The sequence below is a fragment of the Perognathus longimembris genome, chromosome 14 (genome assembly GCF_023159225.1).
Source record: "Perognathus longimembris pacificus isolate PPM17 chromosome 14, ASM2315922v1, whole genome shotgun sequence".
NCBI classification, from domain to species: Eukaryota; Metazoa; Chordata; class Mammalia; order Rodentia; family Heteromyidae; genus Perognathus; species Perognathus longimembris.
Genome location: NC_063174.1, coordinates 11,494,320 through 11,509,375, shown reverse-complemented (window position 1 = coordinate 11,509,375; position 15,056 = coordinate 11,494,320). Strand labels below are relative to the sequence as shown.

Below are 15,056 nucleotides of genomic sequence, written 5' to 3'. Positions count from 1 at the left end.
CTTGAATAACCAAATTTCTAAAAATATTCTAAACATATCTGAAAAAACATTACTATTATAATTACCATATAAAATATTGTGATTATAAACTTTTAATACTTTTGAAACTTTAATAGGTCTACTTTCCATAGGAAAGGAGTAATAAGAATACCCACCACCACTTATTAAAGGGTGTTGTAAAATATATCAGCAATCTTTTTTTTTCATTTCTTTTCTTAAAACATCTATAACTACATTGCATTAGTGAAAATATAATGTACTCTAGTATGTGAAACATACATAAAATATTTTCCTAATTCAGACATTGTGTAAAGTCTTTCCACATAGGAAACCTGATGATCAAAACAATCCTAAAGAAATTATCCTCCCATTTCTTCCCAGAAAATCGGGGCTTGCAGCAGTTGAAAAATTTATACCCAAGTGTAGGTGGGTATAGTAAGTGAAAGACTGAAAACTTGGGACTTAGGCATTTCTAGTTCCTAAACCTATGTTATTTCTATCACAGCAGTTTACTGGTATTATTAAAATGCCTCACATTTCCAGTGAATTTCTGCTTTCAAACATGAGCAGAAATCCAAAAACAATTATTAGTTACTTATTTAGGAAAGATAATATCATTACTAGGAATCCAGTTACCACAATTTATTACCTGTAATTTAACAAACAATTATTAGACATGGAGATATTTTCAAAACCTTGAATTTCAAGAAGTACCTACTCATAATGCCTAAGGAATAATGTTTTTCTACTATCTACTTTTTGGTAGAAATAGATGTTTATTCTAACCAACTAGCCATTTCCTTTATCCTTAAACATACTTTATGAAAATGATGTAAAGTTCTACTATCACACTTTAGTTATAATGGCTTATGAAATGTAATAGCTTATAGGTATTTTTCTAGAGGGTTGTGGTTTTTCTAGTTATCTACTCAAAATATTTCCAAATCATTCAGCATTTCTAATTCTATTATGGAAAAACATGGTAAAAAGGAGAATACATATATTGCAAATAGAAAGATGGATAAACAAAATATACAGAGAGAAGCACAGGTTCAAAGAGCTAAACACAAACAGCATTCAGACTCAACTTACTCAAGTTATCTTTTGCTACTTTTATTTGTTTTACAGAAAAAGTTTTTCATTGTTTTGTAGAAAAATCATGAAAAGCATGGCTATAAAAGATCATCGCTAGTGTAACTATAAAATAAATGGATGACTGCTACATTTTACTTAAACTTACCAAGGTTAAAAAAAGTATTTACTAGACTCCAATAAAGTATAATATGTGAAATTGTAGGATCATAAGCAGTTATAGAAGTGTTTTAACTGGTTTCATATGAGTACAGATTCATAATTTAGAATCATGCTCACTTGAAAGCATAATTACGCTTACAGGAAAATATTTAAACTTATGTAATCTATATCTAAATTTAGACAATACACAGCAAAAAAAATATGGTGTGTCAAATACATATTATATAAATTATTTAAAATAAACCTAAAATACTATTGAAGAAATTCAATATATTTAAAGAGTTTTATCAAAAGCTTGTCAAGCTGCATGAGTCTCACCATTTCTAACTTTTAATTAGTAAGAAATATTTAAAAGGTGGAAGACTTAGTATTTAATTTTGGCAGGCACAGTAACCTTTTTAACCTTTCTTAGGGAACACTGACCCCTAAAGGTTCTAAATTTAAATAAGTTTCATAAATTTCTAAATTTAAGTAGCACTCAGCCCTTATTTTATCTCAATTATCATTAATATGTAAATGTATTGCAGATATATTCATGTATATATAACATATTAACTATTTAGAAATGAGTTTTGTGTTTTATAAAATTCATCAAAATTAATGTAAGAAATATTTAGGAACTTATAACAATATTCTAAATAATTATTCACCAGAGCTTTCTTATCTTAATGCATTATTCTTTACAGCTAAGAAGTACAGTTGTCTTGGTATCTATGAGGATTAGTATCAAAACTATCCAAAATACTAAAATCTGCAGACGCTCAAATCCTTTATACAAAATGACAGAGAATATACCTATAACCTAATGCAATATGTTTCCCAATTCTTTAACCTTTCTCTAAATTACTTTTAATATCTAATACTATGTAAACAGTTGTTACACTGCTTTATTTATGGAATAAGTCCATACAGGTTCGATAAACACAATTTTTCCTAAACTATTTCCCACTCACAGTCAGTTTAGTTCTTAGATGTGAAGGGCCAACTGTAAATGTTAAAAAGGCCTAAAATAATCAACCACATAACAACTTGTTTTTTTGACAGCTGGACTCATATAAACATATACTCTTATTATGACCTTTCATTTTATTTCTCAAAGACAGAGAAAAAGAGAAACAATAGCATTTACTTCTGAGAAGAAAGAAAGTAGCACCAATGCTCACGTGACAATGTACGTTTATTCAGACCTATGTTGTTTCAATTATCTTAAATAAAACACACAGAGTTTTGTTTTAGTTATGTAAAGAACCTTGGACACTCTTTTCAAGATGTTTATAATGACAAAAAAACCCAAATGTTATGTATCTACCTAATCAACTATTTTGTATTAAAATATTTAACAATGTGTCTATAATAAATCAAATTTAAATGGGCCAGTATTTCTAATCATGAAATTTAAAACAACAAAATCATACAGTTATATAAAACAAGTTTTAGTTTAGTTTAATTTTGTAAAAAAAAATAGAGTAATATTAAATAAGGTAACGATTTACAAGAAGAGACTATGAACATTTGTGTAAGATGGAACTTTGAAACATGAACCTTGCTATCAAGAGAAGAGTTTGGTGTAGAAACATATCAGTTACTACATCACTCAAAAGATACTGTTTAATTTTATTTCTTAATAATGTTTATTAATAGCCTCTTATAAAAGAAACATCTTATTCCTATTTCTAATGTAAAAGTCACCAATAAAATGCAAATATTCTTAATATTTTGGTTGAATCTGTTGTGGTCTATAGAAGCGCTATGTAGGCACCTACGTTTTCAACCTTAAAACTGTCTGTTTCATAAGTATTCCATAGCTTCAGTGACTCTTTCCTTGACATCTTTCCCGATTATTGCGCATTTCTGAGAATTACCTTTTCAGTAGCTTCTATGTCATTAGAATTATTAAAAATCATTTCTTTGGCTCCTTAAAGTTCTTTGGTTTCTGATTTGGATTATGACTTACATAGCAATGTGACCGATGAATAGGAAACATAAATGACATATCATTCATTATTAGCTTACTTTTCTAAGTTTCCTTCTAAAAGAGTAGTGCAAATTTTCTAATTTTCTACTAAATTGAGTAGGATAACTTTTGAGCTTTTTAAAAGGAAAATGCTTATCTACTTGATCAAGAGTAAAAATACCTACAACATATTAGGTTACCAACTTCACATTTTCATTTCAAACTTGAATATATATAGTGAGTGCCACACAAAATTAAGAGATCTAATAGTCCATGCTAAAACTATTAATTTTAAAAACCTTGGTCAGATATTATGTACTACTGCTTTAATCATAATTCAGTAGTTCCATGGATCCTAAACTCCTAACAAGCAGCCTAGAGTCCTAAGTAAGTAGGAAAATTACTAGCAGTAGCATACAGAATCAGAAAGTTTATAATTCAGGAAACAAAAAATGAATGCAAGTATCAGAAAAAGCAAAAAATTAAGAACTCATAAAGTATATCACCTTTTATACTGAAAATGAATATGTAACTATTCATTTATTTAATAAAATGATTATAGAACAGTTTCTCAAAAATAGTCTTCAAACTTCTAAAAAAATTTAACAAAATGTTAGTGTTGTAGTTTTAAAAGAAGAGCCTTGTTGGGAGAAAGGAAATAAAAATATGTACATAAATGTGTAAGTCTTCAGCTGTATGTATTGTGTACAAAATGATTCACTTCCTAAGAAGTCCTAAATTTCACTATTTTACTACACCAGATCTTGAATGGACCAGATCTTGAATGGTTTTCTACAGATCCCTGTGAGCTCTTGCTCTCCTCTCTATCTTTCTCTCCATCTCTGGCTGTTTTAAACTGTGTTTCTGTTTCTGACTGCTTTGGCTTTCTCTCTTTTCCCAGGTTATCACCCTCTGCCTACCTGCATCTACTGCATTTCCTTGTCTCTCTCTTCCTGGAGTCATTGTGTCCAGGTATACATCTCTGCATATATTTTTCTCTACAGCTAAAACTCTCAAGTTTCCACTGATTTATCATGCAGTGATTGTCTCTGGGTGGGTCTCATGGTACGTAAGTGCCTACATTTGTGTTTCTCTCTCTCTCTCTCTGTCTCTCTCTCTCTCTCTCTCTCTCTCTCTGGATATCTTCTACCTCTACCTTTGTCTTTATATCTCTTGCTGTATCTATTTTACTGTCTCTCTTCTACACTGCATATCTAATTCCTTCTATGTCTCTTACTCTGGTATCTTTCTGTGTGTGTGTGTGTGTGTGTGTGTGTGTGTGTGTGTATGTGTGTGTATGTCTGTCTGTCTGTTTCCATAAATGTGCCCATGTCTCTGTGTGTCTTTATAAGTACCTTTGTCTTGTTTCTGACTGTACTTCTGATATTTCTTTTAGTCAGTCTTCTATATTTCTTCTTTTACTTACATTTGTTTCTTTTTCTTTCCCTGCATATCTTTTCCCTTCTCTACTCTCCCTCTTTCTTTTAGTATATCTCATCCTCTATGTGTTTGTATGTCTCATTCTGTGAGTGTATATATGTATGTGTTTCTCTCAAGTGTCTCCAGTAATATATGGGCTTTTTTGTATAGACCGTGTGTGTGTGTGTGTGTGTGTGTGTGTGTGTGTGTGTGTGTGTGCATACACATGCACACTTGTCAGTTTCTGACATACTGGTTAAAACAAACACACTTCATTCAGTGTCTTGAACTGCCATAGCACCTGGGGCTTGGTATTAATACCTAAAAGTCCTTACCTTTTGACCAGACATCCATTTGTACTTCTATTCTTGTTTACTCTGGCAATATCTGGTTTATGCTCCAAGACTGTAGCTAAAATAGAGCCAACTCTAGATAAATAAACTTAAAACAATATATCAGAACACATTTAAATCTTACTTTTGTTTAACAGAGAATTTACAGGATAAATGGTTTTCTAAAACATTTACTATAGAACAATTAACTATGTTATTTCAACAGGTGAAATTAAATCTTTCCCTCAAAATAAAAAAAGAGCTTTTCTCCACAGTTATATTTCCTTAAGTACAATTTAAATTAAGCTTTCAAACATCTTTGCACCTGTGGTGATAGAACATTTAATTTATTTAACTTAAATATTCTCCAACTACAATTTCATGTATTTAAGAAAATCTCATTATTTATACTATAAATTTTACATCAAAAACTTCAAATTTATTGAATTGAATTTACCATTTCTATATTCATATAAAATAGTTAACACAAAGCAATTTTAAGATTGCTATTCTAATTTTTTAAATAACATAAAGCCCATAATTAACTTGTAAACTTATTGTTATTTTTGTCTTGTATTTGTTTTAATAGTTAACATGATATGAGCTATGCAAGTTTTCTCTTTTCTTTCTTTTCTTAGGCATGCTTTTAAGGAGAATAAAATTAGATTTACCTCACAGTGAGACCCCTGAGTTCTTTAAAAAGTCCTCAAATAGAGCTGTAGTAAGCTTCTTCTTTTCCAATTTTCTCTAAATATGTTGATCTGGAGTTGGCAATCTTTTTCTAAGTTCCTCATTTACTTTTGGATTAGCTGAAAATATAGGAAGTTATTAATATCAAAGAAGTATGTTCTAGTCAATGAAGCCATTTCCCTACATATTGCCTAAAAAGGTTAATAATAATTGCAGTATTTTAATAAGATATTCATATAGCAAGACATGTAGAAAATACAGTCTTTAATAACCTCTGGAGTATTTTAAAACATGTCTTACAGGCCTTAATGTGCTTAGTAATATACTATTTAAAACCATAATTTTATCCCCCTGCAATATACAGTCACTCTTCCTCATCATTTACCCAGCTAATGAATGCCAGCAATTAGCAAAATGTAATCCCATTGCACAATCATTTTAATGCTTTTAGCACTCAGAAAAGTAAACACCAAATTAATACTGCTCAAGCCATATCAGATCCTAGTTGGAAGCAAGCAATTATAGTTCAGCTCCTCAGGTGTAATTAAATGATTGGAATGATTTAGTTCCATAAATGCAAGTTAATTCATAAGCAAGCAACAAATATACTGGGAGTAATTACAAGAAACATTGACAGTCAAAGCAGGGCAAATGCTTCCATGAAGCTGATGCAGTAAAATGCTGCCCTCTCCTGGGCATATGAGTGAATTACTCAGGGCCAAACCCATAACAAACCTAACTTCAAAAGCCACCAGACAACAATACCTAGCATTATCAGCTTTATTTTACTCTATATATCAACAAGCATATGTGTATGTTTTATATTATGATAATTTGTAAACACATATACCTCCTCCTCCTCTTATTTTGTACCAATCCTGGGGCTTGAATTCAACATCTGGACACTGTCCCTGAACTTCTTTTCTTCTTTTGCTCAAGGCTAGCATTCTACAATTTGAGCCACATCTCTACTTCCAGCTTTTTGGTTGCTTAATGAAGCTAAGAGTCTCAAAGACAGTTCTGTCTGAGCTGGCTTCAAACCACAATCCTCCGATCTCAGCCTCCTGGGTAGCTAGGATTACAGCCATGAGCCTGGTACCTAGCTGATTCCTAAACTTTTAATGAAATCAAACAAGGCTTACATAACACTGACAGAGTGTAGGTGAACATCTAGTATCCATCTAGACTGCCAGTTCATACCGATGATCTCTCAATGCTAAGGACTAGCCATGTCATAATTAAATTTAAAAATAATAAGATCTGCATGAAAATGTAAAATAAAAGTGTTACTGTCACTTTCAATGGTGATCTAATTATTGTTTGAATAACAATAACAAAAACAGCCACTAGTGTAACTGCCACTATGAGCATATTTTAAGAGACAGTTTTAAAATATGACATAAAATAAAATGCAAGTTGGTCTTCGGATTTCCCAATTCTGTATCTTAGTATAGAAATTCAGAATGAATTTACTCATGTAGTACTTAAGATAGCTCCTTACTCTCTACACTAAACTCAGAAGCTATGCTTTCAGAAGTTAATCAACATCTGTATTAAAAACATGCATTTGTAATACAAACCCTAGCCATTGCCATCCCTGTGCCTCTCTGCAGCACTGAGCATGTTCTCTAATAAAATACTTCAATTTGTACAACAAATGTTTACTTCATGAATAAATGTTAATGATACTTGGAAAATATAATGTTTAATACCATATGACTACCTTTATGGAGGGAAAGTATTAAACTAATAGCCTTCTAATTTATTTCTCAAATACACTATATCCTAACTCATAGTCTATACAAACTATAAAAATAAAATAAAGCAAAATATTAAAAAGTCTGGTAACTAAGTTTAAAATGTACAGCACATTTGCTTTGCCCTTGGTGTCAGAGTCTTATTTTTCAATTCATATCTTGTACACTGTAAGTTAATTGCTTTTGGGAAGTACTTATTATTCATGTAAAAATTAATGTGCCAATGTGTTTAAATCCTCTTAAATGACCATTCATGCATCTTTCTTCTCTTAAGTACCAATGAAATCTGTCAAAAGACATCAATGCAAAATTATCTTAAAGAAAGTTCTAACAGAGATTTTTTTCTGCTAACACAAGACTTTCATATTCACCAACTTTACTTAAAATCCATTAATTTTTTAAGCTACTTTTAATAAATTCACCAAGTAAAATTTTTAGGCCCCATAGTCTGTCATTTGTGTTCCAGCTGACATTATGAATATTAATAACAGTGTTATCCTGATTAAATAGGCTTCATATGAAATCCCTGTGAATCCTATAGCTCAGACATCTCATTTTTCCAACTCTTTATGAATTTGGATTCAGACATTAAGCTGGAAAAATCTTAAAGTACAGATTTAATGGCACATTTACATATTCTTAAGCAAAAATTAGATGTTTTAATGATCAAAACAATTAAGACACCTACATATTATAGCAGAGATAGATTTAACATACGATATATTTTATTTTTCTATCCTCTTTAGGACAAAGGATTAAAGCTAACAAAATACTAATTCTTGTCCCTACCTTAAGGATTTAATATGTAGAACTTACCCTAAAATATATATATTCATGTTAAGGTAAATTGAATAATTTTTATAGTACACAATCAGATAAACTAAGTCAAACTAGTCAACATGTTAACTTATTAGAGACAAAGCAATTTTACTGTTTTATTACTACTAATCTACACCACTAGGTTCTAAGAAGCAAAATCAATTTCTCACTAAAATTATTAAGCTAGATGTACTAGATACAGTTACCTGTTTTTCTGAAAATGAAAGAGCTAACATATTATCATCTGATAAATTAAAATATTCTCTAATACAGATTACTAATTTTATTCCTCCAAACTGTTTTCAATTCGTAAAAGAACTGTTTCATTACCTGGAATAAAAGATGAACAAATAGGCAAAAAAAAATTTCTCTTTCTATATGGGAGTCTCAATGTCTGATAGTTTCAGACATCTACCTCCCAAAAAAATGTGGATTGAAAAATTTAAATAAGCATCTCCATGCTCTGAAAAGTTATTTGACTCTCCCTGTTTATCTAGCATCAAAACACTTCATAAAACAAAATTTAACTTGACTACTATAAATTTTCTAATTTCCCAAAATTCATAACACTGACATTTAGCCATTAAAATTGAATGATGCCTTTTCATAGAAAAGCATTTTTATTTTTTTATTTTAATATAACTTTACTTTTGTTTTATTCTTCTGTTCCAGTTTCATCTAAACAGCTCCTTTCCTCCCTTCACTAGCCAATATAAACCTCAGAGGAAAAGAAAATCATTTCTTGATTTTATATCCCTTATTCTATCCTCTGTCACTTTTGTTCTATGCTCTCCCAGTATTTTGACTTGAATATTGTAGTGTTTTCAAACCATCAACATCATAAGCATCACTTCTCAAATTTTACATACACATAGCACTCTGGGAACCTTCATGTATAGATTTTGATTCAGCTGCTTTCTTTCTATCAAACTTATAGGTCATGGTGATGTTTTTCTGAGGGTCAGGTGCGAAATAGGACAGGTATACAATCTACCTCTCCCTGGCTTCCTCATATAGCAATGACCAATTTCTAACATGAAGCTGAAATCATTCCTGAAAGGAAGTGTAACTATTGGGACACAAATGTATTTACTGTGTTTGAATATTCATAGGACTTAAAATAAATTCCACTAGGACCTAAGTATGACAATTCCTATTTTTTTCAATGTTCATGTTCTCCTTCTGGAATTGTCTGCTAGGAATCAAAGATAAAGACTCAATAACTCATTTATACATATTATGATTTCACAAATAATTACTGAGTGTCTAAAATATAATTCAAAGTACTTGGTTAGATTTTTAGGGTCTCTGTAATGAATAAGGGAAAACTAGGGTATGTAAAGAGCCCAAAGAAGCTCAAAGGGTGCATTCAGTATGCAAATGGTTATGTCTTGACATGATACTACTGTATCTGTCACACAACAATTCTACTTTCAACATTAGAAAGAAAAATAATATGTGATCAAAGACTTTTAACAGAGAACAGAGAAAAAATGTGCTAAGTGTCTACAATTGTGGCCTTAAGTTTTATAGGAACAAACAGATTATTTATTTAGCTGTAAATTACCTTATTTTGCTCATTTGTAAAAATCAAGTATTACCTGTCCTCTGAAAGAAAAGGCATTTCAAAATTGTTCCAAATAAAACATAGGATTTTAAAAGCATATTTTAAGTAACAGATGCCCTTTTTTCACTAAAGCCACACTGTAGCAAAGGTATAGCTGGTTTTGAATGACGCAATTTAAAAAACAGTATCTCCATAATTCAACCACAAAATTATATAAGCCAAATCCAAAGTATCAAACTAAGAATCAGTTTAAATAGTATAGTACATACAACTACAACCAAAAACTAAATTTTATGCTTCCTAAGTTTAAAAGCTGATTCTGGGCTGTGACTCTGGCTTAGAGGTAGAGTGCTTGCCTAGCATGCATGAAGCCCTGGGTTTGATTCCTCAGCAGCACATAAACAGAAAAAGCTCGTAGTGGCGATGTGGCTCAAGGGAGGTATAGTGCTAGCCTTGAGCAAAAAGAAGCCAGGGACAGTGCTCAGGCCCAGAGTTCAAGCCCCAGGACAGGCAAAGAGAATTTTTTAATACTTTATTAAATGTCCAGTGAGGGCTACTATATTTCAATGGGCCAGTTTTCATATTATACAATGCAATATATATCACATAACCTATATCCTACTATATTGGCTTTTTATCATATTGTACAAAGGTCTCTCGAGGGCTAGGAATGTAGCTTACTGGTAGACTTGCCTAGCATGCATGAAGCTCTGGGTTCAATTGCTCAGTACCATATAAACAGAAAAGGTTAGAAATGGTGCTGTGGCTCAAATAGTAGAATGCTAGCCTGAGCAAAAGAAGCTCAGGACAAGGCCAGATGCTGAGTTAAAGCCTCAGGACTATCAAAAATAAAAAGTCTCTAGAGCATTTAGGGCTCCTAACACAACCTTTTCCAAAAAAGAATTCCATTCACCTAGTGTGCTCACTGCCTACAATACTCTAGCAACTGAAGTTCCTTGGAGCTGGGAAAGCAAGAGGAAGTTCAATGGGTAAGCATAAGCAATAAAAGTGGTCCATAGCTATCAAAATTAAAATTTACATAGTAGATGATGTCACAATTCCAAAGCTAAAAACAATTTTAAAATACATAAAATCTATTTTTATAAACAAAGACGTTGTTGAGGAAATTCTGTTTGGAAGAGCAAATTTTCATGTTCCAGTCACACTGTACTCCTTTTCCTCACACACACTAGAGCACCTTCTTGCATCAGTGTTTATACTTGCTATTACCGCTACCTAAAATTCTCCCTAAATCTCTATTTTTCTCAGTGCTCAGCTCTGTCTCAGAAGTTATCTCAAATTAGTACAGGTTTAGGCAAGTCATAGCAGAGCATCACAAGGCCCAATAGCTATACCCTTATGAACACATATGATGATGCTAAGTGAAATGAACTCCATGTTATAGAAACAGTTGTAACTACTTTCAACGTCCCATCTGTATCTGTAGCTTCTATTATTGATGATGTTCTTGTATCACCTTCCTGTGGTTGTACCTACACTATCTCTGTAATCTTATCTGAGTATATTGGAAACCGTGTATACTGGTATTGGAAGTAGGAAATTGAAAGGGAATACCAAATTTGAGAGACACAGGGTAAAAAAAGACAAACAACTACAAAAGCAATACTTGCACAACTGTTTGGTGTAAGTGAACTGAACACCTCCGTGGGGGGGGGGGAGGGAAAGGGGGAGGAGGGATGGGGGTATGAGGGACAAGGTAACAAACTGTACAAGAAATATATCCAGGGCTGGGGATATAGCCTAGTGGCGAGAGTGCCTGCCTCGGATACACGAGGCCCTAGGTTCGATTCCCCAGCACCACATATACAGAAAACGGCCAGAAGCGGCGCTGTGGCTCAAGTGGCAGAGTGCTAGCCTTGAGCGGGAAGAAGCCAGGGACAGTGCTCAGGCCCTGAGTCCAAGGCCCAGGACTGGCCAAAAAAAAAAAAAAAAGAAAAAAAAAGAAATGTATCCAGTGCCTAACGTTTGAAACTGTAACCTTTCTGTACATCAGTTTGATAATAAAAATTTGAAAAAACAACAACAAAAGGTTGTGTCTAGCCATCAGATCTAAAGCAGAAGTAAACTCTTCTTACTGCCTTCATGAGACTACTTTGTTATGGTTTTATTACTTTGTTCTTGACATTTTCAGGCAAATTTATACATGGAATTCACATGTAACCAGGATCCTTGATTTCTCTTTCATTTCTGTATCCTTAGTAAACTGTAGTATTTAAAAAGTTACTAAATATGTAGGTGACTAATAGATGGGTGGATAGACAGAAGGCCAGGTGAGCTTGAAACTTGAACTAACATAAATGCCTCTCAATGGAATCAAATAAAAGGTGGTCTTACCATATAGTAAATTTTTATACCATATATGCAATAGAAGTATGTAATGTACAGAAGACTCTTTAAACAACCGATAAACAGCTATACATAATAAAAGCCGATTTCTGTTCTAAGAATTTCAAATCATAACACAAGTATGTTTCTTATGTAAATATTTTATTAGTCAAAATATAGACACAAAAATGAAGAAAAATTAAGAAAAGAGGAAATATAAAATTATACTTTCACTTGCTTATATGGTTAAAGAAACAAAGTATATTTTGTCAAGATAGATGCATGGGAAACTACTCCTAGTAATTAGTCCAAAGAAAAGACCCTAAGAGTTGTTGTGGGCAGATTGATAAGAGAAAGAAATGCTTATATCTGTATTTACACGTGTCTGTATTACATAGTATTTAACAATTCAAAACCCATAAATAAATGTAGAATTTATAGGAAACCTTAAGGACTTTACAATATAGCTTTCTTTTTTTTTTTTTTGCCAGTCCTGGGGCCTGAACTCAGGGCCTGAGCACTGTCCATGGCTTCTTTTTGCTCAAGGCTAGAACTCTAGTACTTGAGCCACAGCTCCACTTCCAGCTTTTTCTGTGTAGGTGGTACTGAGGAATTAAACCCAGGGCTTCCTGCATGCTAGCCAAGCACTCTACCACTAAGCCACATTCCAAGCCCAAGCTTTCTTAATTGTATGTTATAATGGTTGTTTACTTGTTAATTTGGTTTAAGAAGAGTAAAAAAGCTCAAGCCAAAATCCTAATAACATATAGATAAGAAGTTATTGAAACAAAGAAGCTCAAAATGTATGAAATAAGTTCTTAGAATTAAGCAAATGTTTCTTCAAAATTTTATTTCTTAGTTCAATTATAAGCTATTTACAGTAGTCTCAGAGTTCAAGAATTTTTAATGAGGGTTGGGAAAGTGGCTTAGTAGTAGAGTGCTTGCCTAGCATGCATGAAACCTTGGGTTTGATTCCTCAGTACCAAATAAATAGAAAAAGCTGAAAGGAAGCCAGGTGCCAGTGGCTCACACCTAAAATCCTAGCTACTCAGGAGACTGAGATCTGAGGATTGAGGTTCAAGGCCAACCCGGGCAGGAAAGTCCATGAGACCCTTATGGCCAACTAACCACCAGAAAACTGGAAGAGGTGCTAAGGATCAAGTGACAGAGTAGTAGCATAAAGATGAAGTGTTTGTAGACAGTGCCAAGAGCCTGAAGTAAAGCCCCAGGACCAACAAAAGAAAGAAAGAAAGAACCCCAAAGTGGCACTGTGGCTCTAGTGGTAGAGTGCTGCCTTGAGCAAAAGAAGTTCAGGAGCTCAGGAATAGTGCCCAGGCCCGTTAACACTCTAGTTAGTATACTGGGTAAAGTAGACTGCCCTTATGTGAGTGGGCCATGCACTCAGTTGAGGGTCTGAAGAAAGCTAACCTCTAGAAGGGGAAAAGGACTTCTGCCTGACTGTCTTGGACCAGGTCCTCAGATCCTTCCCACTTTCACACTCCTCCCACTTTCACACTCTGAAATGACTAGTCTGTTTGGGCTCAATACTGGTAGTCTTCAGACTAGAACTATACCATCAGCCTTCACACTTGGAATGGAACTATAACAGCAATTCTCCAGGGCCACCAATTATTGACTGCAGACCTTGGGTTTTTATGAGCCCCATAATTATATGAGCTAATCTATTATAATAAATCTCTGTGTATGAATCTTTTTTAGTTATTTCTGTAAAGAATCTTAACAACTACAGTTATAAGACAAAATAGAGGAAATAAATATCTGATGTTTCCAATAAATGACTTCTACATTTTCAAAATTTGCAGGACAAAACATTATATATCATTTTGAATACTGCAATCACTTGCAATGCAAATTGCAAATGACATTTGAGAATGGATATGGGAGCCATGTAGCCTACTGGTTAAAAAAAAATAATCCAAACCTTAAAACTGTATTGTTTTCAAAAGACTAATCATATACTAAGCATTTATAAAATATGCTGAAACGTTTTGCCCTAAGCCAAACTAAACTAAATCACTTAATCTAACATAGGACAGAATATAAAAACAAAGTCATCTTATAGGATAGTTTCTCCAGGGAACAAATAGCCTGTTTTCTTAAGATTCACCTGGTGCCAAGTTCTGATACAATGAATACTCCTATATAAAAAGGCTTTCACTTCCACACAACCAACTGAAGTTCTTGGCAAATAAAAGGTAAGAAAGTATTAGAGCAAGTTAAATCAATTTATAATAACAATTGTTAGGAGGAGTCACTTGAAATCAAATAATACAACAGCTACCAGAAATGTCTTTTTAGAATAAAGTGAAAGCAATACCATAATTTTTGTTGTAATGCTAACATACTATCATTCAATACATTCCATTTCAAACTATTCTAGGTTTTTGTAATTTAAAAATAGAGACATTAATATAGACACATATCAAAATAAGTATACACTAATAACATTTAAATCAAGTTTTGAACACTTAATAACAAAGCAAAACAATGTTTAGCAATACAATTTGCCAAGATTACTGTAGCAATTTATTCCCAAAGGGCAAGGTACATGAAAACTATGCATTCTTTTTTTAAACTGAAATATTGAAGATAGTTTCTGTTTTGAAAAATACAATTACCAAAAACAAATCTGTAAAATAGAAAAAGAAATGTTATCCCTATCACTCAAATTTCTTATGCAATATCAAGAAAATCACAGCCACAACTGTTCCTTATTTTTCACAGAAAATATTAAACTTACGTCGTATCTTGAGTCACTTGGTTTTTTTTTGTTTTGTTTTGTTTTGTTTTGTTTTGTTTTGTTTTACTGGCCATGGGGCTTGAACTCAGGGCCTGGGCTCTGTCCCTGAGCCTCTCTGTGCTCAGGGCTAGAGCTCTATCACTTGAGCCACAGTACC

The 15,056-nt window shown here is 32.7% G+C and overlaps 1 protein-coding gene across 2 annotated transcripts in view; it reads right to left on the bottom strand.

Moving 5' to 3' along the window:
• Positions 1–15,056, bottom strand: part of Mipol1 (mirror-image polydactyly 1) — a 250,668-nt gene that overhangs the window by 205,174 nt on the left and 30,438 nt on the right. For both annotated transcript variants that reach the window (XM_048362982.1, XM_048362983.1), the window contains exons 2-3: positions 5,631–5,768; positions 4,963–5,038 (exon numbers count right to left, since the gene is read on the bottom strand). In XM_048362982.1, coding sequence (XP_048218939.1) covers positions 4,963–4,981 — 19 coding nt within the window. In that variant the 5' untranslated portion in view covers positions 4,982–5,038; positions 5,631–5,768. The remainder of the gene's footprint in view (positions 1–4,962; positions 5,039–5,630; positions 5,769–15,056) is intronic.